The 27249-nt window shown below is 34.8% G+C and overlaps 1 protein-coding gene across 2 annotated transcripts in view; it reads left to right on the top strand.

Moving 5' to 3' along the window:
• Window positions 1-27249, top strand: part of TBC1D15 (TBC1 domain family member 15) — a 65790-nt gene that overhangs the window by 15182 nt on the left and 23359 nt on the right. The window contains exons 2-9 of one of the 2 annotated variants that reach the window (XM_070046453.1): window positions 6275-6373; window positions 6837-6911; window positions 11164-11302; window positions 16090-16300; window positions 23480-23582; window positions 24560-24610; window positions 24918-25115; window positions 26179-26307. In XM_070046453.1, coding sequence (XP_069902554.1) covers window positions 6275-6373; window positions 6837-6911; window positions 11164-11302; window positions 16090-16300; window positions 23480-23582; window positions 24560-24610; window positions 24918-25115; window positions 26179-26307 — 1005 coding nt within the window. The remainder of the gene's footprint in view (window positions 1-6274; window positions 6374-6836; window positions 6912-11163; window positions 11303-16089; window positions 16301-23479; window positions 23583-24559; window positions 24611-24917; window positions 25116-26178; window positions 26308-27249) is intronic. The other variant, XM_030866256.3, reaches the window with a different exon arrangement.

Here is a 27249-nt window from a genome sequence, read left to right as displayed (position 1 = left end):
ATTCCAGTAGATATTTGGGTAGCTGAAGGTAATCACCACATTTATAGAATGGGTTATAGCAGTTTGTAATTTATATTAAAGTTTCTTTTTTCCCTGTTCCATTGGTACTCTCTACAACAACAGCATTCCTTCACCTGTCCCTGCCACCATCCCACCCCCCACCAATTTTTTTTGGGGGGGTGGCAGAGACACACAATTATTAATAGGTTGTGCTTTTCCCTCAAATCTATTTGATCTATCCTTCTCCTTCTTCTCAAGACCTGTCCTTCCATTGTTGAATTCATGTCATGATTTGCATCTGACAGTGTCCCTCTGTTATCCTTGAGATATGGTTTAAATTCTGTTTAAGACTTCACATTTTGTGGGTTTTTTTTTTTTTTTTTTTTTTTTTTGGCGGTACGCGAGCCTCTCACTGTTGTGGCCTCTCCCGTTGCTGAGCACAGGCTCCGGACGCGCAGGCTCAGCGGCCATGGCTCACGGGCCCAGCCGCTCCGCGGCATGTGGGATCTTCTTGGAGCGGGAAACGAACCTGTGTTCCCTGCATAGGCAGGCAGACTCTCAACCACTGCGCCACCAGGGAAGCCCAACATTTTGTGTTTATCACCAGTAATTTTTAGCATTTTGGTTGTGAAACAAAATTTATATACAGAAAATCACACTTACATAACTTAATAACTCATAAGGCAAATGTCTTTGTAACCACCACGGTGGTCAAGAAATAGACCTTTGCAGGTACCCCTCTTCCCCTAAGTAACTACTATCCTAACTTTTATAGAACTTACTTTCTTTCATTTCTTTATTACTATTAGCATTGTTTTAAACACTGCTATCCTGTTTTGTTTTTTTTTTTTTTTTTTTGTCCTCCTTCTCTGTCCTCCACTTAGTATTACTAGGTACTTCCAGTTTTGTTTTTCTCAGTCAGTTGCACCTTTGTCTTTCATGGTATTTGATATCTTATTTTTCCTTGAATCACGTTTGAATTTAAATTTCTTGTATCAAACACAATACTTCTTGATTTCAAAAGATTGGATATACAGGAATCATCAAAAAACAAAACAAAACAAAAAACACACCAAACCACCCAAATCCTGATTTTTGACGACAACTGTATGTTCTGTTGTGTACAGTTTTCATACTGAGCTTTCTCTGCCATATGAACGGGAAGATAAAATGAAAACACATTTTTGTTTCCATTAGAGATATACTCCAGATATGTTTTTGCCATGTAATTTGTTCCCTTGTAAAGTATCACAAATTAATAAGTTGTTAGGGTTGGAGAATTTGACATAGACTTTTAGTAATATCTCGGGTATATATGCTAGAGAATTGTTTAGACTGTTTTATGTTTACATTTAGTGCCTTTGTATCCCTAAGGTAACAATCATGGGAAGTCTTCACTGACTATACATTGTCTTGCTATTCGGGATGTTTGGTGCTGATAACTCGCAGAGTCTGGATTGTTTGCAAAAGGAGTCTCAAACAAGTTGTACATCTCTAGTAGTATAGACTTTCATTTCAGTCTTTTTCTTCTCATAGCTTTCCATTTGCCAGCTTCCTGACATTAGTTTTCATTGCCCTTGACCTCCTTGGAATATAATTTTTTTCTTGTCTGTCTTTCTGACTTACATATTATTTTCCTGTTATGCCTATGAACTCTTCGTCTCCCCTCAAATCTTAGGTAGTGGAAAAAAAGAGGCATTACTGATGCCCTTTCTTTGCTTCCTGTAGCACAGAGGACCTACTCATGTAGCTAATTGGTGACTGCTTTAGATTGGAATATGAGCACATAGGATACTGGAACAATGTTGTCAGTTCCACATATGCTAAGCCTTAAGTTGATGGCCTTTTACATTATGTACTGTTCGGGCAAATAAAACTTATCAGAGCAGACCTGAGTCTGAACCCCAAAGTAATGGGAGAACCTTGATCAAATCACTTAACTTCTTTGCATTTTTTCCCTCAATTACAAAGTGGGAGTGATATCACATATCTAATTGAGTTGTGAGGATCAAATGTGATAATGTAGAAATGCTTTGTAGAGTAATGCATTATAGAAATATTACATGGCCAGTAATAGCATTTGAACCTTTCTTTTTATTTTGCATTAGAGATTATGAACAAAACCAGAGTAAGGAAATTGGAAGCCTGTTTTACTGAAAGTATTATCTTAGATGAAATTCCTGATATCATAATTGTTCCCTGTAGCAAAATAATTTTTCATTTCAAACAAGCTTGGAGATAGCTTTTCAAGTATTAATCGTTACCATTGATAAATGTAAGAAGCAGAATGTCCTATGGAAGAATGGTACTCCTTAGAAATCAATTCACTGTAGAGTTTAATGAAGAAATATTATCTTCATGCTATTGTTATAAGATCGATTTTTTTTTTTTTTTTGGCCTGTGGGAATAGGGATCGAACCCGGGCCCTGGCGGTGAAAGTGTGGAGTCCTAACCACTGGACTGCCAAGGAATTCCCTGAGATCAAATTTTTAATTGGACTTCTGTTTCTATATTTTGAGCTGTTTCAAGTAGTTGATACAATTGTATTTTATTATATACATGTATCCACAGACTGTGGTGATGAACATATATATGCTATGAATAAAAAAATAAGTAAAATCATTCCCTATAATATTAAAATGAATTATTCAAACCAAGATGCTATAAAAGGGACTAAGCTTTTTCTGTGGAATGTTTAGGAGTTCAGATGGGGGAGAAATTAAGGATTTTTGTTGAAAGGCCAAATTGTTAAATAGTTAGCTGCTGTATTGATTTATAAATTAAAGGCATTTAAAAATTGTTTTTAGTCCAGTGGTTAGGACGTCTTGCTTTCACTGCTGAGAGCCTGGGTTCAGTCCCCGGTTGGGGAACCGAGATCCTGCAAGCTGCGTGGTGCAGCCTAAAAAAAAAAAAATTGTTTTTAGTCCTTTAAGCAGCATTATTTTGTACATCTAAGCAATTTCAGAAACCACTTTCCTCTAAGGAAGCCATGTAGAATTTTTCTGGTAGTTTCCTGAGACAGTTGAGATTTAATGGGTGAAGATGCCAGGAAATATGAAATCCACTCCTTCCTTTGATGTAAAGTCACTGAACAGGTCTGTGTCTCAGTTTATTTTTCTGTAAAATGGACATAGAGGTAATGAGATCTATTCTGACTCATTCAGTTTGGCTGTGAGGATTTAATGAAATCAGAGTGCTTTGAAAACAAAGTGCTATTCAGTTAAAACTTATTATCTTATATTTGAAATAAATTATGTACTAATACAGATAGTGTGTATGTGTGTGTGTACGTACGTGTGTACGTACCTGTGCGCCTTTAAGTCTTATAAGACTTCATAAGGTTTAGTGGCACATGAAGGTAAATTTACAGATTTTATTCCTTCCGCAGAATTAATTTGTATTGAGCAGGTAATATCTCAAGGGTGTAATATTGTAAGAGCATGTAATATCACACTCTTCAAATCAAAAAGCTGAACATGACCGCTTTCGAAAGACAGTACAAGTCTGGGTTTGGGATTGTGGAATTTTGGGCATGTAATTTGTCCCTCAAAAAGTGCTAAAAAGTTAAGAACACAGAACGTGAGATGAGTGCAGTTTTGACTTTTTGTGAGGTACCTGGTACTTTAATACTTTTTAAGATATTTTCCCACCTAAATTACTTCGGAAGCTCAACTTTTTCTTAAATGAAAAAGAGAATAAGGCAACACTTCACTAACATATGTATGGGGAAGGAAGAGCTGCTTAATGTGCTTCAGTTACCTGAAGTATTCCGTTTTCTTTAGGGTTCATTTATTTCATAAAGGCTCTGGAATCTCTTTAGTATTAATAGTACCACAGAATCTTTGATTGTACTATTAATGGTACCAAGCTTTTCTTGGCAAATGAGTGTCCCTTTTTCAGCTATAGAGCTCTTGATTGTTCTGATAGCTGAGTATTAGGTGACAATATGCTAAAGTGAAGTTTCTGGATATCTTTTGTCAAAAAAGCTTGAGATTTTAAGGGACTTTATTTTTCCCATAGCCTTTTCATACTTCTGTTTTGTGGCCCCTGTTTTATACATTGATAAACGAAAGACCAGAAAAGTTATAGTTTATACTTCTGGAATTCCCTCTTTTTACTTTACTCATTAAAATTAATTTTTAATTATTGAAGTAATATATAACTATATATTTATACTTTGAAATTTTCAAGTAAGTTCAGCATTAACATAGAAAGTTACAGTTCCTCTTTCAACCTTTCCCCATCCCATTATCTTTTTCAGAAGTAGCCTTTGTTAACATTAAAGTGTGTCCTTCCAGAGCTTGTTCTCTGTATTTTACACAGATCTAGAGAAACTTTTAAAAGTATAAGTGTCATCATATTATGTATAATTGGAAGGTTTTTCCATATATGTCTGTCTGTTTAATCTACCTCTTAACTTCTGAATAGTATTCTCCATAGAATGAATATCACAGAATATATTTTATAATTTTCCTCTCTGTGGTCATTTAGATTCATACCTTCCTTTTCCTCCTTTCCTACTCTACCACCCACCATGTTATAAATAATACTATTGTGAATATTCTTATGCATATCTTTGTGCACATGAGTGAATAAATCTGATTTTTCATTTCTATACAAACAGTATAGAATTGTTTCTCACCACTCCCCAACTCATGCTGTCCCCAGTCTTTGCCTTCTGCTTAATGCGAGTCTTGTGTTTAACAACTATTTCATTGAAGGCCATCTTGGGTTTTTGAGATCAAAACTTCTCTGGTGATCTTGATTACTGGAAGGACTCTTTCTTGACATGATGTAAGTCTATATCACAAGTGATTAACATAACAAGAGAGGCAGTAAAAGTAATGTGGGAGCTTTGTGGTGCAGTGGCTAAGAGAACAGTTCTCTGGTGTCAGACTGCCCAGGTTTCATACTCCACACCACCCCTTACCATTTGTATCGTTCTCTTTCAATTTTCTTGTTCACACAGATGGGCTCCTCATCCTAATGATGTAGTTATAATGATATAGTTATAGAACCTATGGTCTTGGGTTATTGTAAGGATTAAACTATAACATGGAATTCTTAGTGCATAAGTGTTCCACAAATGTCAACTGGGGGGCGATAGTGATGGCCTGTGTTGCTTGTCCTGCGTTCTTGGTCCCCATGGTATTCTGAATAGAGATGTGATTGTATTAATAAAAGGTTTACATAAATAGAAAGTACACTATTCCAAACTTATGTCAAAATTACATAAGTTTGTAATGTCTGGAAGTGACTAATTTATTTCCCTTTTACTTATTTTCATAATGAAAAAAATTTTTTAATAGTTTGAAATTGGTCCCAGGAGTAGAATCTTTTTTTTTAAATGTTTATTGTATATGTTACAAATATTTCTTCCCCATTTGTTCCATATATATATATATATATTTGTTGTTGTTGTTGTTTTATCCTTTGACCGCGCCACACAGCATGTGGGATCCTAGTTCCCCAACCAGGGATTGAACCTGTGCCCCCTGTGTTGGCAGCGTGGAGTCTTAACCACTGGACCACCAGGGAAGCTCCCTAGAATCTTAATATGTAACATTATGCCTTTAGAACATAAGGCTTAACTTTATAAACGTTTCAGTTTACTCTGGAATTTACTTAAGTCTCCCCTGTATTCCCATAGGACACTGTTCAGGGGCCATGTCTTAGTCATTTTCTAATACCTACTGTCTTACATGCTTTTACATATAGAAGCACTCAGTGTTTGTGAGCTTGAACTAGTTTAAACTAGTTTTTCCAAGAAGTCCTCATCATTACTTTTTAATAGTCCCATCTTATTTTCTATGCCACTGTGCTACAAAAGCACACCAAAATAAACTTATGTGCTGTTATGAAATAGTTAGAAATCATTAATTTTTCATTATATTTCATCTGTTCTTATTTTTGGATATTTTCAGTTTGAACCCAATACTTTGTTTAATGTTTGTTAAAAATATATGTTAAGTGGAATTTGCATATAGGGTCACATAACAATTAGCCTGACATCTTTGTTTAAGGAGAAGATCAAGATCATGATTATCACTAAACCAAAAAACTGGCATGCATAACAAAGCAAATTTCCTTCTAGTTTATCTTTGTTTGAAGTGCTTTTAAGTCTGAGTAGTATTTTTAAGATAATACATTTTTATATGAAATAACCAGAAACTTGGTTCAGGCATTATAGGAAAACATCTCTTAAGTTTTTTTAAAACGTTGAAATAGTATTGAATAAAAATGGTGTGATTTAATCTTATTTTTGCCATTCCAGATTATATATGAACAGGAAGGGGTGTATATTCATTCATCTTTTGGAAAGACCAGTGACCAAGACAGCTTGATTTCAGGAATATTACGTGTTTTAGAAAAGGTATGTTTCTAGTAGAAGACTTTATTTAATAATTGTTTATGTTTAAATAAAATATAATTTTAATTTAATTGTTTAAATAATTTAATAATTAATAATTGGGGCATTATCAGCAGGCTTGAATTTCACATGTAAGATAAAATTATGTAATTGAGCAATGGTTGTAAATTTAACATGGAAGTGATGTTAGAAATAAAATGCTTTAGATAAGCCAGTAAAATGGTATGGAATATTTTAAAACATGTAAAAGTTGCAGTAATATAATTTTTTTATAATGAAAGGCAGAGTTTAGAAATCTATATACATTGTTGTCAAATAGTGGTTTACATATGATATTCCATATTTAACGTGCTGATAAATTTAAGGGGTTAAAAATTTCATTTTCAGCTCAGGGAATTAAGTATAGGTGACTAAAAATATAGGATATTGCTGAATAGTAAATATGGTTAATAATTTCTTTCTCTAGGATGCTGAAGTAATAGTGGACTGGAGACCATTGGATGATGCATTAGATTCTTCTAGTATTCTGTATGCTGGAAAGGTATTTAAGAAAAAAATGCATGACTGAAGGAATGCCATTTTTTTTTAAATAAAAGCTTTATTGAGATATAATTCATATACCATAAAATTCACTCTTCTAAAGTATATAATTCAGTGTTTTTAGTATGTTTACAGAGTTGTGCAACCATCACCAATATCTAACTTTTGAACATTTCCATTACTTCCAGAAAAGAAACTGTACCTCTTAGCAGTCACCCCTCATTCCCACCTAACTCCAGTCCTCTGCACCCATTAATTTACTGTCTGTCTCTGAGGATTTGTCTGTTGTGGACATTGTATCTATGGAATCATATAATATGTAGTCTCTTGTGACTGGCTTCTTTCACTTAGCATAATGTTTTCAAGGTTCATCCACGTTGTAGCACCTGTCAGTACTTTGTTTCTTTCCTTTTTTTCTTTTTTTCTGAGTAATATTGCATTTATGGATATGTACCACATTTTGTTTATTCGTTCATCGGTTGATGGACATTTAGGTTGTTTTCATTTTTAGGCTTATGTAAATAATGCTGCTGTGAATGTTCATACTCAAGTTTCTGTGTGGATACATTTTTCCTTGAAAACCCAGGAATGGAATAGTTGGATTAACTTATGTTTAATGTTTGTTTCGTGTTGACATCTCACTATGGAAGGTAGAGATTTAGCTCTATCTTATCTCTAATTCACCCTGAAACTATGGCCCAGTTGTCCACATTTCTTCTCAAAATATTTAATCACATAGATGATCTTCCAATGTCATCTTCTTAGAAACTTTTCTTCCAGAGCCTTCTTACAAGTTCCTTCTGAACTGGTTGCTCTTTTGGCTTGCTGTGCAGCAATTATCCTGGGGATTCTTTTTGCCTCTTTCCCATATTTTAATCCCCATTTCCTGTATCCTCTGCTATCTTATATTTTGGTTTACTCCCTAGTTCTGGTGCACCTCCAGTGCTTCCTGAGAAAAAGGGTGTATGAGGGCAAAAACATTTCTGTTTTCAGACTTTTCTATCCTTATTCTGAATTGATAGCTGGCTGGCATAGAATTACAGTTTGAAAATAATTTTCCCCTCGTAGTTTTGAAAGTTATTGTCTCAGGTTTGACTAATTTCCTTTATTGATGTTAAGTCTGCTGCATTCTAATTCCTGATCCTTGCTATGTTTTTTTCCTCTTTAGAAGCTTTTAGAATTGCCTTTTTGTTTCTAGTGTTGTAGATGTTCTGGACATGTTGTGCCCTTGTGGTCTTTTTTATCCACTGTGTTGGGTGCTTGATAGGCTTTTTTTTAACGTGAAAACTTGTATCCTTTAGTTTTTAGGAAATATTCTTGAATTATTTTAGTGATGATTTCTTCTTCATCTCCATTTTCTATTTTCTTTCTTTCTGGAACTCTACATGCTTTGGACTGGTCCTGTAATATTTTAATACTTTACTATTTTCTAACTCTTTGTGTATGTGTGTATTATTTTCTAGGAAATTTCTTCAGTTTTATCTTCCAGTTCTTCTATTGCCTTTTTCATTTTTGCTGTTTTTTAGATTTCTAATACATTTTGTTATGTGTCCCCTTTCCCCTCTTCTAAAAAATAGTATCCTGTTCTTCATGGATGTACTATTCTTCCTTATTTCTGAGGGATAGTATTTTAGATGTTTTCATCTCTGTATATAGTCCACCTCCTCTAATTGACTTTTTTTTTTTCGTATTTCATTTGGACTTTATCTTTTATGTAAACACTTGCCTTTGACATTTGGTGATCTTTGTATTGTGGTGCTCATATTTAACAGCAAACACAAAAAACTGATTATACTCTCTCTATGTATGGGTAGGTTTGTTAATAGTTGGGACTCAGGGTGACTTGGCTAGGCTGTTTTCCTTGGGGAATCCCCGATATTGAAACCTGGGTCTTCTTTTGTGGGCTAGTCATTTGTCAGAGAAGAATCTACAGATTCCTGCCTGGAGAGGGAAAGCTGGATTCCACTGTTGTGGGAACTGAGTGGAGGAAGAGAGCTGGGAGTCTTGCCAACTTATTATATAGATGAACTTTCAGTTAATTCTCCTGTTTTCAGTGTATTATCTCTTTGCTCAGTGTCCCTGGTTTCTCCTAATCCACAGATAATCTGTTTTACGTTTTACAATGAATAAACCTTCAGTCTTCTCAACTTTTGTTAGTAGTCCTGTTTTCAGCTTAACCTTTATTCTAGTTTCCAGAAGTACCTGATTTACTAGTTCCAAGCCTTTGTGTGGGGTGGGGTTCTGTAAATGCTGCTTCGCTTTCCCTACTATTGATGGGAAAGTTGGTAGTGATGGTGGTAAGGGTTGCATTTTTTTAAATTGGGCAAACGAGGAGGGCTCCCTGAAAAATGACATCAGAGGAAGGGCTTGGAGGAAAAAGCACTACACTTTATAACTTCATTCATTCAGCTTTTCCCCCTATTCTTCAGTCTGTTTCTATTTCTTATTAATTTCTTTTGTTTATAATATATTCCTGTTCCTATAAATCTTCTTTTTTCCTTTTTTTTTTGCGGTACGTGGACCTCTCACTGTTGTGGCCTCTCCCGTTGCGGAGCACAGGCTCCGGACGCGCAGGCTCAGTGGCCATGGCTCACGGGACCAGCCGCTCCATGGCATGTGGGATCTTCCTGGACCGGGGCACGAGCCCGCATCCCCTCATCGGCAGGCGGACTCTCAACCACTGTGCCACCAGGGAAGCCCCCTTTTTCCATTTTTAAAAAGAATTACACACTAGCAATACACGAATACATTCTTGTTATAAAAAATTCAAATAATAGAAAGTTGAAGTCCTGCTTGACTAGAACCCTGTCCCTAATCTGTCCCTGTTTAATGTATATCTTTCCAGACTTTTATTGGTACACATTTCCTATCATATCTATCTATCCATCCATCCATCCATCCATCCATTCATTCATCCCTGGTTTTCTCTAGTGTGTTTCTAATTACATATGTTCCATGTAGTTGTTATACTGCATACATTGTTTCTTAACTTCATTTTATTTACTTCGTTTTATTTACATTATTGAACATATATACACATGAACAGATATCAGTCTTTAAACTTCTGCCTAGCATTTTATTGGCTACCCGCTAGTTTATTTACTTATTCCTTCACTGATGGATGATAAGATATATTCAGATTTTCACTTTTACAAACAACTCTGTGATGAAAATTCTTGTATCTGCCTCTTTGTATACATGTGTATTTCTCTAAAGTAGATGAGAAGAGAGTTATTGTGAAACATGCATATTTTGAATTTTAATAAATATGACTCAGTTATACATTTGAGTCAGTACTAATTAGCACTGTCATCAACAGTGTGAGATACAGCATTTCCTCACACTGTCTTCCATATTTTTATTTTTTAATTGAATGGGCCAGAAAAATTTAAATTCATCTTTACTTGCTTTTCTTGGATTGTTTCTGAAGGTGGACATCTTCCTTTGTTTGTCACTTCATATTTCTTCTTTGATTTGCTTGTTCATATCATTTCCTTATTTTTCTCTTTTGATGTTTGTTGATTTCTCAGTACATAGGTAGGAGTTGTTTTTGTATTCTGGATGTTTTTCTGTCATCTTCCATATGTTTTGGAAACATTTTCACACAGTTTTGCTTATCTTTAACTTATGTGTGGTATCTTTTGTTGAATAGAAGTTAAACTTTTTGATTTAGTCAGATTATTAACATAGCATTTTAGACTTTTGGTTTTATTCTCTTTTAAAATAGAAAGTTCTTTAGAACTGAACATGTAGATATGGTATTTGTAGCTTTTAGCTAATTTTGATTAAGAGACATGTGCAACCAATGGTGGTTTAAATAAGTAACCACCATTGGGTATGTTCCTCAAATAACCAGAAGCCTGGAGGTTTGGAGCTATTTGCAGTGTTTGTCTTTATGATTATAAGGTGGCTATTATGTTTTTAGGCAGCATAGCTGCATCAAAAGCAGGAAATAGGGAAAAAGGGATGGAGCTTTTATTAGGAAAGCAAAAGCATTTCCAAGGCCCTACTGTTGACTTATGCTTATATTTCATTGGCAGCCCTAACTGCAGGAGAATCTGGACAAGGTTTTCTTGTCTTTTTGGTCAGCTGAGCCAGGGAGAAAAGGGTAGGAAATAGTGTTTGGCTTTCCCACCAGAGGTATCTGCCACAACCTACAAACTTAATTTATATAGAAGCTGAGAAGACGTTATTGATTGAAATGAAATTCTAGTCTTAGTCCCTAAATATCTTATATGTTATAATTATTTTAGGACTCCAGTTCAGTCGTGGAATGGACCCAGGCCCCAAAAGAAAGAGCTCATCGAGGACTGGAACATCTGAACAGTTACGAAGCAGAGTGGGACATGGTTAATACAATTTCATTTAAAAAGAAACCACATACCAATGGAGGTATGAATTAAATCGTTTGAAATCTTAAACTGATTTGCTACTATATAATATAAACAAAAGTGCAAAGAAAATCCTTTAATGTTTCTTAGAAGAAGGATGAGTTGGTGCTTTGATTAATATGTATAATTCCCATTTTATTTATATTCCTTTTTCATCTTTTTGTTGCTTTGTTGGTTGTGACCGCATAAAAAGGCTTTAAAAATATTTGTTCTGTTTTGTAGTTATTAATGGCAGAAAATAGAAACACTTAAAAAATTGCTTTGGCTATCTCTCATGCACATTTTTCTTAATCCAGTAGAATAAAAAAAAAAAAATCATGTTATTTCATCGTAAAGCACCAGGGGGAGATGAAGTATACCACTAAACCATGCCGTTCTAATTTCAGTGTTTACTGGTATCTTCACAGCTCATTGCAACTCCCCTTTGTATATGTTCCGCATCTGTTCTCCTTTATATATACATTAAATTTATGTTTGCTGTGTGGTGACTACCTACATGTAGATAACAGAAAAGAGCCAACCTAGCAATCTGATAGAACATGTATACTACCCCAGATATGATCTAGCTAGCCCACCTGTGATGTGGCCCGCCTATTTGTGATCTCTTTAAAAAATATTAAACACTGTATAGAGTTAAAATTTTTTTCTATTGATTTCTTTGTGTATTATAACTAATAGGATATTTTATCTTTCAGTGATTTTGATCTCAGTTTAGGATTTATCCGCATTTACCAGATTCAAAAAGTCTAGCCTAAATTGACTAGAATATGTATTGCTACGTTTATATAGCATTGTTACTAAGTAAAATTGATTTTCATGTATGGCCTGGGGAATCATTCTCATACAGTAGTTATACTTTGTACTGTATCATTTCTTGGGAACAGTGGCAATTAAGAAATAGTAAGTCACAGACTTTCGATAACAGCCAGCTCATGCATATATGTCTTTTTTTTTGTTGTTTTGCATTCCCATTCTAGGGAAGGTTCTTAAGCAGAACAATGCAGAAATGTTAAGGAAGGATAAAACCATAGGATTTTAGTATATTTAACATGTGAGGGATTTTTAACTTCTCTAGACTGGATCTTCAGGATTGGTTTATGTGAAATTGCTATTTTTTGTTTGCCTAATATTGTTAAATCCTTGAAAATGAAAAAGGTTACAGAAATGAGCAAAAGGAGTGAGTTTTCAAAATTTCATAAAAGAAGCATTACATGTTTGAGAAAAGCATAATCTGACAATAAAGGTCTTTTTAGATTAATGGTTTTTTAACTGGCTGCACATTGAAATCACATGGGGAAGTTAGGCTTTTGAAAAAAGTACCAGTGCCTGGGTTTCATCCAGCAAATTAAATCATACTCTGGAGATGGAGCCTGGGCATCCCTATTTTTCTGTATTTTTCAAAAGCCCTCCTGGTTATTTTAGTGTGCAGAGTTGAGAACCTCTGTGTAGCTGTGTAGCTTAGCAAAAAACCCACAGATCTAAATACTGCTTATGTATCTTGGCATTGCATTATGCCTTGTAAGGAGCCTTTATTTAGTAATTATTAAAAGTTAAGGACACATTTCTTTTTCTTTCTTTTCTCCACTGTTTAAAAAGTTTTATGATAGCAGAAAGAAACACATTGCACAGTATGGCCCAGTGTGCATACACATGCACATATTTAACAGAACAAGGAGTTAATGAAGTACATTTACTCTGTTTCATCTCATCCCATTCCATCCCATCTTATCCTAGACTGTCTACCTCATCCAGTCATATTTCATCAAAACTCCTTCTTAAAGAAGACATTTTCTAATCTTGATGTTTCAGAATTTAAATTTCTGCCATAATTTTTTACATTTTTGAAAAGCATTTTTTCAAATAAAATTTTTATTATTATAAACTTCACACTTTTTATCTTTTTTGTGATTCACAGAGCAAAATGGGGACAAACCTTTAAAAAAAATTGACTACTGAAGACTTTTTAAACTTTATATTTCTTAAATATACTGCTAAGTCTTTGTTTTTATATATTAGATCAAATGTTTTGAAAATATATCTTCCCAGAACAGCAGACTGCCGTGATGTTCTGGAAACCCATTCAGATAAAATGTCACGTCCTTGCTGTTAATTCTGTTCAAGACATATGGAGACTTACTGAATTGTTTTGTTTACTTTTTTGCTGTTATGGCCATTTTTCCCACGTCAGTGTGTTGGAGTTATTTTTTACATATATTGGGTAACACAGTAAGTTCATCAGAACTAATTAGCTTTATTTACCTTTGTTTAAGGAGAAAGAAGGAAATTTTGAGTTAACTGTTGGATTCTGTTAGTTTTCCTTTGTAACAACTTCTAATTCTGGTTAGCTATTATTGGTAGACCAAATTGCAGATTACTTTTCTGTTGACTTGGTTAGTAGATTATTCATTTATTTAACACATCTTTGACTACCTACTCTCTGCTAGTCACTCTTCTAGGCACTGGGGATAAAGCTGTGAACAGAATTAAGTTCTTGTTCTCATGAAGCTTATACTCTAGAAAAGGGACTTCTGGGATTGACTTGTAATGTTTGTCTCATTGTTTATCAGAGCTTTAAGTGAGGAAATGTGTGAGGAATTTTCTTTTGTATTTAATATGTAATGTGTGTCTCTTCCATTAACAAGGGAAAAATCTGTGTAAAATTTTTACATTTGAATATGCACAAACTTCTGATATGCCTGCATATATTATTTAATATTCTTCATATGATTTTCTTGCATGACTTTTATTAAATACTTTTTGTGGAATTTAAGATAAAAAATGGTATCTGGTTTTTCATTGCTGTTTTGCTGTGAAAATATTTTTGGTCTTTGCAGATAATCTAGTAGTATGTATCCTTTCTACGTCGATGTAGTCCAGGTGCATTCACACTTAAGTGATTCATAAAATGTTGGAATTCTAGAATTGTTCTCACTTTCATATTAGTTTGTGATGGTGTTATGAGCTCTATAATATAAATTGCAGTGAAACATGATGTGTCGTAAAGTGAGCACGTGGTACTTAATCTGGTATCAGCCTTAGATATGAGTTCACCATCTGAACTGGTGTGGAAGTAGGCAGGGCACTGCATAGATAAGTTACTTAGCCTTTCTGGACTTTGATTCAAATGATAACTTGCTAGTGTCCATGAAAGAGTAATGGTGTCTGCATTCCTTGCCAGGTAGAGGTTTCTGTAAGCTGTAGGTTTCTGTGTCAGTTTAGGAGATTTTGCTGGAGGTGATGGAGCTGTAGTGTTCTGACTATATAGGAAGGTGACATACATGCAGGTCAGTACTGACTGATCTACCCTTTGAGTAAGTTCTATAAGCAGATATAATCTATACAGTTTATCTTTGTGGAATTGATAGTGTTGGGATGGAATTAATAAAGATTTTCAATAACAGGATAGTATGACACTTCTTAGCAAATAACATAAGAGAAAAGGTCTTTTAAAATTTCAGAGACATGACATGCTTAAGTCTGCGTTAAAATGTTCAAGTAAAATAACATTTTTAGATTAGAAATTAAATATAAGTATTAGATAACTTTTTTCCCTTGTTCTTTAAATTTTTATTTAAATAGATAATCTTTACATTGCTTGTTATCAATTGCAATATTATTCACAAACCTAGGATTTTAAGCTTCTGTAAACAGCCCCCACACACTAGGAAATGCTTTATTTTACATAGCTATAGTTTGGTTTGAACTGAGGTCTTAATTTAGTAGAAGGTTGATTTAGCAGGAAGATTGAATGTATTTATTCTCTTTGAAGCATTCACAACTTAGTTACCTTTTCATCCTCAATTCCCCACTGTTCTTTGGGTTTTTGCAAATGTCTGTCTGTGTACTCACTCTAATGTTTCTTTTTTTTAAAATTAATTTTTATTGGAGTATAGTTGCTTTACAGTGTTGTGTTAGTTTCTACTGTACAGCAAAGTGAATCGGCTATACATATACATTATGTCCTCTTGTTTTTTGGATTTCTTTTCCATTTAGTTCACCACAGAGCACTGAGTAGAGTTCCCTGAGCTATACAGTAGGTTCTCATTAGTTATCTATTTTATACATAGTATCAATAGTGCATATATGTCAATCCCAATCTCCCAGTTCATCCCACGCACCCCCACTTTCCCCCCTTACTTTTTATACTGGTATACTTTTACCTTCACTCAATGTAATCTAGTAAAAATAATTCCAAAAGGAAGTGAGGAATAAAGGTTGGTTTTGTTTTTGTTTTTTTTGTTTTGTTTTAAATGCCTCTCCAAATGCATCATGCCATTTGTATTTGAGGGAATTGGAAAAGGTGAATATTTATTGAATATTTACTATATACTTGGCACTGTACTCATTAGTTGACAAGTATTATCTCTTTTAATTCTTAGGATAACATTGGGAGGTAAGTATAATTATCTCCATTTTACAGATGAAGAAACTGAGGCTCAGAGAGATTCAATTATTTGCCCCAAATCATTCAGTTAGTAAGATGGTGGTGCTGCAGTTTGAGTCTGGCCTGCTTGCTTCCAAAGCCATGATCATTTTGGGGCAAAGCTGATATTTTAAATAAGGGTAGTATTTTTTTCAATTTGTATACAGTAAGATAATTATTTTAAAAACTATTCTTTTAAGAAAATGTATGTAGCCATTTCTAATACAGGTGGAAGCCATGGTAATATCAGTGCTGTAGTTGTTCCCTAGGTTCAACAAATATCTGTTAGGCAGTCATGAAGAGTGCTGTCAGTACCTTTTAAAAAGGTGAACAAAAATATTTTGCCCCACTTTCTTGTTTTTAAGATGCTCCAAGTCATAGAAATGGGAAAAGCAAATGGTCATTCCTGTTCAGTTTGACAGACCTGAAATCAATCAAGCAAAACAAAGAGGGTATGGGCTGGTCGTATTTGGTATTCTGTCTAAAGGATGACGTCGTTCTCCCTGCTCTGCACTTTCATCAAGGAGATAGCAAACTACTGATTGACTCTCTTGAAAAATATGTGGTATTGTGTGAGTAAGTATCAAATTATTTCCTACTTATCAAAACCGGATTGTTGTGATGGTCCCAAGGCGAACTGTTTTTACTTGTCATTGGGTATCAGTGACCTATGTGCATATTAGGGCTCAAGCAGGTTTGTTTTTTCTGGAATATTGACTACTTTGGATGAGTGACTGAATAAAATTTTGCCATTTTAGTAATTTGGAACTGCAACTTATCACCTTATTAGTGTTTTAAAGAAAAGAATGGTTCAGTATTTTAATACACATTCAAATGAATGATGATACATCAATAATTTATGGATTATATATTTACCAGTTTTATCTTTTATTATGTAGTTTCTGTTAAACATAGAGTTTCATTTGTAATGCTACAAATTTAAGTCAGACAAATCTAAATAAAATTATTGTAAGTGTGGAAGTTAGGGCTTTCTCACTTTCCAGAAATCTTGTGTCTTCCATTTATTTACCCATGTGCATTTGTACACACATACTCTTTCTCGCTTTCACTCTCAGCAAATACAATTGTGGTATCTATTTAGTTCTGAGCACTGTGCTGGTTGTTTGATACTTAGTAGTGAACAAAACAGGCATGTTCTCGGATATCTGAGAGTTTATGGTCTTGTGAAGGATGCTGACCAGTAAATAGCAATAAACTCAAGAAATAAGATGGAGGAAGTACAAGGAAGGGAGGAAGTATACTTCATTCAGACTGGGGGTTGGGTAGGGGTCAGGGAAGACTTTCTGGAGGAGGCAACATCTAGGTTGAGACTTGACAACTGTGTGAACGTTAGCATGAAAGGGAAGGAGATATTTAGACGGAGAGATGTTTTAGATAGAGGGAGGTATGTAAAACACAACGTAATCACAGAACAGAGTAGTTCAGTATCACAGGTCTGCATAGTGGGGGAAGGGAGGGTACAAGATTTAAAGATGAAGCCAAAGAGCTGAGTTAAGGCCAGAGCATGAAGGGTCTTGTAAATCATGTTAGGAGGTTGTTCCAGTCATCTAGTGAGCTTGTAGTAGCGTGAACTAGGGGAGTGACAAGAAAGAAGTGTTGGAGGAATATTTAGTGTTAGAGTTTGTGGTTGATTGGATATGTGGAGAAGAAAAGAAGGGAGAAGTTGAGATTTTTAGTTTGGGGAATCGTAGGGATGATTGTTAACTTCATTAATAATGTCCTCACTTTAATAGAGTAATGTCATGCCTAAATGTAGATTATATAAAGCTAGGAATAATGCAAAAGTTGAAAGATATTGACTCTATGTTTTTCGGCATGAAATTCTCTTCCTTTACCATGTTGACCACCTCTGGCTGGCACTAGGCATGCTGATTAGTACCTGTAATCATAAAGTCAGATCTGGTTGGTAGTATGTGGGTCTTGGATCTTGAAGTGAGAAGCTGTGAATAGGCTACCACCTACGGGGTTAAGTAGATTTCAGGAGGAGCATTTATCATGACTGGGGCATAAGGCTTGGCTGTTGAATAGCAGCTGTTAAAGACTTGGGGGTCTTAGCATCATAGCAAGCTCAGTATCAATCAGTGTTGTGATGTAACTGTTACAGAAGAGCTCATTCATTCTGAGACTGTTGATTAAAGCATAGTATCTAGAATGAAGTGGTAGTCCCTCTCTACTCTGTACTGATAAGATCATATTTTGGAGAACTCTTAGTTTTAAACACTGCATTTTAGATTTTAGATGTGTTATACTAACTATACTACGTGGAAAAAGATGGCTAGTGTAATGAGAGGGATCAAAAGGTATCATGAAAAATGTGGGGATGTGGCGATTTAACTTGAAGGAGTTGTGGTGAACCATTAAATAAAACCCAAGCTGGGCTTCCCTGGTGGCTCAGTGGTTGAGAGTCCGCCTGCCAATGCGGGGGACACAGGTTCGTGCCCTGGTCCGGGAGTATCCCACATGCCGCGGAGTGGCTGGGTCCGTGGGCCATGGCCGCTGAGCCTGCGCGTCCAGAGCCTGTGCTCCGTCCGTCCAGAGCCTGTGCTCCGTCTGCAACGGGAGAGGTCACAGCAGTGAGAGGCCCGCCTACCGCAAAAAAACAAAACAAAACAAAAAAAACACCCAAGCTTCTTACTATGGTCAGTGAGGGCCTGCCCTATCTTAGCTCTGTTTATTTCTTCAACCTCATCTCATGCCATTCTCTTCTATATTCTAGCCACATGGTTTTCTTTCAGTTCCTGAAATGCCCTAAACTCTTTCTTGTCTTAGGGTCCTATATGTATTTCTTTTGTCTAGAATATTCGTCTCCCTTTCTTATCCCTGAGGTCTCAGTTTAATGTCACTTCCTCAGAAGGGCTTTTCTGGATGCTTAGTCTCCCATTTAATGTAGGTTCCCACCCCCATTCCTTTTTGCTTTCTCATTCTCTTGTTTGCTTCCTTCATGGCCCTTAACAGAATAAAATCATTGTCTGTTTATTTCTGTTACGTTTTCCTCTAGAATATAAGCCCATAAAGGCAGGGATTGCATCTATCTTGTTTACACTTTCTCCTAAATTCCTAGCCAGAGTGCCTGGCCCATTTGTTCAGTAAATCTTAGTTGAATGAATAAATGGCATGATACTTACCAGTTTTACAAATAATTTCAAAAGGATTGTTAAAAGAAATAGACTAGATTTGTTTTGTATGACTCCAGAGATAAACTAGAAGGAAATAGCTCGAGGGGTAGAAATTACAAGGAATTAGCTCATGAGGTAGAGAGTTTTCTGTCCTGGATGGGTTCAAGGATAGACTCAACAATTACTTAGGTGCTTATAAGAGAATATGTACCTTAAATATGTGTTGGTGATGTTTTAATGACGTTTGTAAGTGAAACTATGTTTCCTTTTCTGTATTGGTTAGGCTTAGATATGTAGCATCATAATAATTCAGCCCAAATTAATGTTGCAGTCATCCAGTTATCATTTTTGGACAACCACAGGTCTCCCTAGTGAGGGCAGACCACTTATGACATGAATGAGAGCAGACTAGAAACCACCTTCTCTGTTGGCAGGCAGATCCAAGAGATAAAGAGAGCCTGGAAGGGGTTATGCCATGCATGCACCTTACTCTTTCCTGATCTCAGCAGTCAGATGTGTCCCTGTGAAGATTTTATTTAATAGGAGTGCATATTTCCACCTGGAAACAAGAAGCCATGGGAATGGTGTTCCCCTCTCTCTACTTTTTCATTCAACAAGTATTTTTTTTTTGAGGACCTACTATGTTCTAGACATCATACTAAGTGCTGGAAAGGAGCACTTAGTCAAAAAGATATGGTGTCTGTCTTCATGGAGTTTGTACTATTGCAGAAAAGAAAAAGATCGCTTATACAAATAATCATAAGTTTTCAGCTGTAATAAGTACTATGAATCAGGAATATAGCACGATGAGAGCATATAATAGGATAATATGTAGGTTTGTGTGTGTGTGTGTGTGTGTGTGTTAGTAGTAATTGAAGCTCTGAGAGAGAATGAGATTAAGAAGAGGATAAAATGGGATAGAATGTAAGCATGTGATTAATTATAGCCTTTAATGACGTGGTCAAAGAGAAGAACCTAGCAGAGGAGTCTGACTTCCTACACTCTGTTTCCTCTCTTCCCACTAGCCTTAATCACATTTATGGTCAACCAAGGATGTGGCTGTTTCTGGGAGAGGAGATAGCTGTGTAAAGTGAGCTTTAAAAGCTTCATCCTTAGTACCAGCCACTTCTCCATTGTGTATTCTCCTGTGACACTGAGGGGCCAGTTTATTCTTTGCCCCCTGAATAGTCTGAAATGTGTAAGAATAGTACATCAAATATTTTATCCCCAATTGAAGGCCCCTTTGTACACTAGGCAGAAAATAAGCATCCCCCCCCATTCTCTTTCCCATCATAAATTATGCCCAACTGCATTGTGTCATATATGCTGAGTCCAGGTGGTAGAATATAGATATTCCAGATAAACAGTCACCAGTATAAAAATAAATCCCATATTTGTATAAACCATCTTCCATTATCAGATTCTTAGGGAGATGTTAAAGGTTCTTGTTTTTTATGTTCATTACTTATGATGTAAATAAATGGAATTCACAATTAAGTCCAAAGAAATGAAAAGTCCCAAATATCCCCCATTTTTTACTTTATTAGGTATCATTTCCTGTCTCTGGAGCAGTTATCCTAAGCAAAATGGTACTTCCAGAGTCATGTTCCTATGGTCGCAGATTGTTGTGGAGACCGGAAGAAGAAGGGTAGACCAGGAAAACCTTGGTGTCAGCAGCTTCGCTGGGATCCCAGCCACTCTGTTCCTGGGTCATCCTTCCTGTGTTTTCTGAGTTCAAAACATCAATAGAGGGAGATTCAGACCACATTATCTTTTTTTCTCTGATTAACCTAAATTGAAGAATGTGGCTTGCACCTGTGGCCATGATGTCTTCCTAACACTCCCTGTAACGAATTAAGGGTCTTACCATACAGACAGACAGAAATTGCAGATTTGCTAGGGATGTGCAGCCTTGAAAGATCGAGGTAAAGGTTGGGTAACTATGCACAGTTCCTTCTTTCAGTCTCATTAACTGGATTAGTCAGTGCAAAATAGGCCAGCTTCTTGAGGCTTATTATTTCTCAAATGGTTTTCTTATCTACTGGGATAAACAAATTGTCCTATTCATTGATATTCTTTAGTGTTCTTTGACTTATCACCATTTAGAACATGGTATTCAGCTGGGTAAAAGAATGAGCCACAGATACATTTTTGTTACATTTCTGGAACCAAGTTGGTTGCTAGGATATGAATGAAAGTTATTGGTTGGTTCTGTTAAAATGATTTTATATATTGGGCCATTTTAAAACTAATACATAAATATCCAAGCAGTAAAATATTTCCTTAAAAAGCCAAGTTGGTTGTATCATCTTATAGCACCAGTCATTTATGAGATTAGGTCCTAGACCCTCATTTATTCCCTTTGTGAGATACATATATCCACACACACATACATATATACATACACATACACACACATATATATGTATAAATTATATGGATGAGAATAAACTATATAGTTTTGTTGTAAATAGTCTGTACTTTTTTTTTATTAACCTTTTTGGCTTTATATCTTTTGCAATGATATTTTTATTTATTTCTTTAGCTTTCCATATTGGTCTTCTCGGTGGCAATATAAAATAGTTACTATTACATCTCAGTGCACAAAAATTCTTCAACTGTTATAATTTCTGAATTCTGAAGCTTTTGGGAGAGGCTCACTCCAAAGTACTTCTGAAGTTTTAGTAGTAATGCGTCTGTAGTTGTGATATTAGACAATGGTTTTCTTTAAGCCCTTTAGTAGGATCTAATAGAATTGCTGATGTTAGCATCATTAAAAGTTCTATCTTACTGCTGCAATGAGTTTTTGAAAGCCTTGAATAATGTTGTCATGAGTGATCAACTTCCCAGAATCCATAATATCCCCAGAATATATAAATATAATATTTAATCTTCCCAGATTAAATCAGTGTGGTAACCTGGCAGGTGGAAATGTAACAATATTCTGGAATGCCAGCCCTCCTTTTGGTGAGCTCTGAAGTTCTTAGCAACATTATTACCTGTTCTCTTACTGATATACTTTAAAGAATGTTTTGTTGATTTCTTCAGTGTCAACCGAGTCTAATGTGACTTCCCCCAGCCCCTCATCACAGAGCATTAGGTATAAAAAAAAGAAATCCTTCCTTTGTAAAAAAGTATCTGTGGTTCTTTGTTGGTTGAGCAGTCATTTCTTCTTCCCATCTCCAGCTTTGTGACCATAGTTTTAGATCTGAGCCATAATAATTGGCTGGGCACAGATAACTGAAGGTTGCGTATGTGTCCCCCTTCAGCATGCATAGCCAGTGTTTTGACTTTTATGATCATTTTTTTATTTGTAGTTTAAAGAAAAAATTTGACTTAATCTATTTTTAGAAACAAAAAATAATAACCATAGTACCAGCAGCACTGTGTTAGGAAAAAAATATGTTTCTATACTAGTTACTTTTCTTTTTCTGGTGCTATGTTTACAAGTTGACCTATCATTAAAAAATGCCTTGTGAGAACCTATAGGTCTTCATGTTAATAAGCATGACCCCCAGAAGATGTTCAGAAAAATGGTGATTAATGAAAATTGAACGTTTAAAAAGTTATTTTCTTCCTACTTCAAATGACTCAACCTTAGCTCTTTTAAGAAGCTAAGGGGCTTATTCAGCTACTATTGTCTTTGATGATCGAGTGCTGTTTCTAAGTAAGAATAAGATCCTGTTTTGGATTTCATATCCCCCCAGCATTGCTGTTGCATCCTGTTATGTTAGAATTGAGAAGAGATAACTGTTATTAAAGTTCTTATCTCAAACATTTATAATAAACTAGAAGTAGATAGCAGCAAAATAATGCATTTAATTTTTGTTTTTAAACACAAAAGTTGTGGATTTATTACAGCTGACTTACTAAATTATAAAACTTTTTGAACAGAAAAAAGACTGGATAATTCATTTGATTACTTCAAATTAGATGTCTATTTGGAAAGCATTTTGTTTATTCTGTAGTTATTAGGAAGTGTGGAGAAAAACATATCCGGAGCTCAATAAGCAAGAACTAAAAATATACTGTACCTGAACTGTACATTACAACCATGTGTGTTTATAATAATGGTTGGCATAATTAATGATCTTTAACAAATAATTAAGACATTGTATCTTGTATTTTTAACATCTTATATTGCAGTACTACCAAGCTGTGGAGTGAAGTTGGAAACCATTTCAAAATAGGACATTTTCCTGTAGTGTACATATTATATATACTGATGAATCCTAAAGTGTGTTTCAACTTTCTTTATAAGAGAAGATATATTCTTATAATGGAAGATATATTTGTAAGAATTTTCTACTATAATTCTAAACAAAAGTTTGGGTTCATTATAATTTAGTCCTCTTGGCTTTACCTAGAATAAAAATATACTTTATCCCTTTTATATTTGTTAATTTAGTATTTAATGTTTCATGTAGTTTTGGAACTCACTTAAGATAGTTACTAAGTACTTGCTAATACTGAATTAATGGGAAACACTTTTAGAACTGGACATTTAAGGTTTTTTGTTGTTGTTGTTACGGAAAAATAACTGTGCATTAGTAATTATTTAGGTAGTCATTGATGCGGAGTGCTACTGTTTTCTACAAATCCCTTCTTTCTATCACAGATCTCCGCAAGACAAAAGAACACTTCTTGTGAATTGTCAGAATAAGAGTCTTTCACAGTCTTTTGAAAATCTTCTTGATGAACCAGCATATGGTATAATACAAGTATGTTTCCTTAGTCTATCTTATATTAATCTGTTTGTCTGACCGCATTATTTTATATGCATCCTACCTCTCACTTTCTCAGAGATTATACAGAATGAGGCAAGTGTCTGCATGTGTAAACCTTATGGAACTATTCTCTGTAATTTTATAGAAAGAATAATATGTGTCATATTGTTTGTAAGACTCAGAAGCTTCCTTGGTTCTTAATTACTCTTACAGCAATTTTCCCCTTTATCATAATTGAAGTTGGACATCAGATTTTTATTATCATAGCTTGCACTGATTAGGTGAAAAATCACTGGGTAAGACACTTCGAATTAATCAGTGATAAGCTTATGCAAAAATCTGGTTTGAATTTTTATTTGATGTTTAAGTTGGTTCATTTGGGGTCAGTTTAGTCTAATTCCTCTTAAAGTATTTGAGTATATTCTTGCATTTGGCTAAAAATGTGCCCTTAACACAGGCAGAAATAAAGATAATTTATTTTTCACTCAGGTTGCTATGTAAACTAATGACATTTTTGTTTACTCATTCATTTATTCACTTATTCATTCAACAGATGTTTGAGTGCTTCTTTGTCCCACATGGTATCTCTTTTTGGTTCTGAAGATAAAGAGGGAACTTTTTAGGAAGGACAAAAGAGCTAAATACTGATTAAAATAAAAAGTGAGGGAACTGTTTTTCTTATTGTGAAAATAATCATTTTAAAGATAGACCTTTAAGAAGTAACTATTTTTGCTAAATATGAATAAGCAGGCAGTTTGGGATTTAGAAGTAACTCTAGCAGTAGAAAAACTTTTCTAGGACAGCACTGTCCAGAACAAATTACTCTTGTTGGCATGATTCACCAGTTATATAATTAGATTAAAATGTCAGCTAATATTTAAATATTGTGAGCGTTTAAACTTAGCTATCAAATATTTTGTGTTAGACTAGTGTGGTACTACCCACTTCAAGAAATATTTTTTTCTGTGAAGGCAGGACTGTTAGAGAGAAGAAAGCTGTTGTGGGCCGTCCATCAGTGGAAAGTAAGCACTGCAGATATTTCTGGTGTGTGCAGATTGAATGAAGCCTGCAAATCATGTGTTTATCTGCAATTCAATCAGTAGCATTAGCTTGCTATTTAATGTACTATTTTAACCAAATGTAAAAATTGGCTTAGAAAATTTAAATTTTTCTTCCCAGAAAAAAATAAAATTTTAAAATAATCTTAGAATGCTCTGTTTTAGTTCTGATTTCCCCCCCTTTAAAAACCTTTGCCCTTTTGCCTGTCATGAGGTATTTTTATTCTTTATCTGAATTAATTTTGCCAATATTTTTCTTTCTACTGCATAGAAGATTAAAAAGGACCCTTATACAGCCACTATGGTAGGATTTTCCAAAGTCACAAACTACCTTTTTGATAGTTTAAGAGGCAGCGATCCTTCTGCACATCAACGACCACCTTCAGAGATGGCAGATTTTCTTAGTGATGCTATTCCAGGTTTAAAGATAAATCAGCAAGAAGAACCAGGATTTGAAGTCATCACAAGAGTGAGTGGAGTTTATATTAATATAGCTCTTGTATTTTAGCAGGAGAAATGCTTTTTAAGGTGTACTGAATGTTATAGAAATAGAAACTCAATTTTGGTCATACCTGCCTCTTCTCACAATCCTTTATAACTTTTGCTCACTCATATATCTAACGACTAATGCTTGTCCTGCCACCAAATTCCTGGTTTCTTCTTCATCAACTACTACTTATACTTCTCTGTTCATCAGTGTTGGATCTCTTTCTTTGATTACCTTTTGATAATAATGAACAGGTTTTTGTTTCATTGAGTGTATAGCAGTGAGTAAATAGTAAGCCTTGCATGTTGCCCCTAGTTCTGTTCTTCGTAATTTTTGTTTTCTCAGACACTCTGCACAGGCAGCTAGTCAGGACACTACTCGTGGGCTTTTATTCTTATGTGAATCTTTTCTTTTTTAAGTAAGATGGATTTTGGCCTTGAATTATGGTAAATCTTTATATATGCTCAACAAGACTTGAATTTGCTACAATTCTAGGCTGCACATAGTTAGAACATTATAAAATATCTCAATTGTAGTACTTAATTAAAGGGCTTATCTTGCAAATGGCATTTTAAAATTACCAACATCTGTTAATTGAATGAAAACCTGTAGAAAATGCCAAGTAGAGCTAATGGATCATGAATCAATTCTGAGAGCTACAAATTTTAGATTGGAAGAAAAGCTAATTTTAAATATGATTAATGGAATAATACTCTTTTTTAATAATATAGCATACCATTTAGTGTGAAGGGTCTGTTTTAGAATTTACGTGTTGAATGTTCTGTACTTATGTAATTGAAACCCAAAACAACAAATGTTTTTTTGTTTCTGAATTTATAACCCAGTTATTTGTGTATTTAGTAGGAGGGTAAAATGTATGGAATGCTATTGCAGTTTATAAACTAAACATTGGAAACTAAGGGAAAATATTAGAAATGTTAGAACTTATGTCTGAGTAATAGTATTTTAGTTTTAGTTTCTATATACCTTGATTTCGTTTCACTTGTTAAAGGTGTACTCTTTATTGCTTATCTTTTTGTTTTAGATTGATTTGGGCGAACGACCTGTTGTTCAAAGGAGAGAGCCAGTATCATTGGAAGAATGGACTAAGAATATTGATTCTGAAGGAAGAATTTTAAATGTAGATAATATGAAGCAGATGATATTTAGAGGGGTAATTACTTTAGTATTTTAAACTGTTGGTGTTCAAGTTTTCATTTTCTTTTGGGAGGTGGGAGAGATGAACTCCTTTTTGATGAGTGTTGCCTTAAAATCCGTGTAGGACAGAGTGAGGTGTTTGTGATGTCCCTGAGGGTTGGGTTGGAGGGATATACCATTAAGCCTATGGAAAGGTATTCTTTCTTACTTGAAGTTCTGTGGGTTATGTGAAGGAGGCATTTGTGTTCCTCAGTGGTAGTTCCCTTATCTAGTAAGGATTGGGTTTAGAAAGACTAATGAGTTCCACTGTCTGCTATACAGTCTACTCTTCATTGTTTACGCTTTCTGGCAGCTGCTTACATCTTCAGAATCTGGAAGTCAAAAACAAGGTAGTTTTTACTGAATTGAGTTATTTTTATGTACAGGCATACCTCGGAGGTATTGTGGGTTCGGTTACAGACTACTGCAGTAAAGTGAATATTGCAAATAAGCGAGTCACTCACATTTTTTGATTTCCCAGTGCATATGAAAATTATGTTTGCACTATACTGTATTAAGTCGATTAAGTGTGCAATAGCGTCATGTCTAAGAAAACAGCATATGTATTTTAATTAAAAAAACACAAAACAAAAAAATAATAACAGTAACATCAAAGATCACTGATCACAGATCACCATATCAAATACAATAGTAAAGAAAAAGTTTGAAATATTGCGAGAATTACCAAACTGTGACATGGAGACATGAAGTGAGCAAACGCTGTTATAAAAATGGCACTGGTAGACTTGTTTGGCACAGGGTTGTCACAAACCTTCAATTTAATAAAACATGCAATACCTGAGAAGTGTAGTAGAGCAAAGTGCAATAAAATGACGTATGCCTATATAAAACTATCTCTTAAATAGTAGTTTTTCTGTTTATGTGCAAGTTTTGTGAACTTAAAGTATTGCATTCATTT

This window comes from Globicephala melas, chromosome 10 (assembly GCF_963455315.2).
Source record: "Globicephala melas chromosome 10, mGloMel1.2, whole genome shotgun sequence".
NCBI classification, from domain to species: Eukaryota; Metazoa; Chordata; class Mammalia; order Artiodactyla; family Delphinidae; genus Globicephala; species Globicephala melas.
Note: the sequence above shows the minus strand (reverse complement) of the source record. Positions and strands in the feature narration are given on the sequence as shown.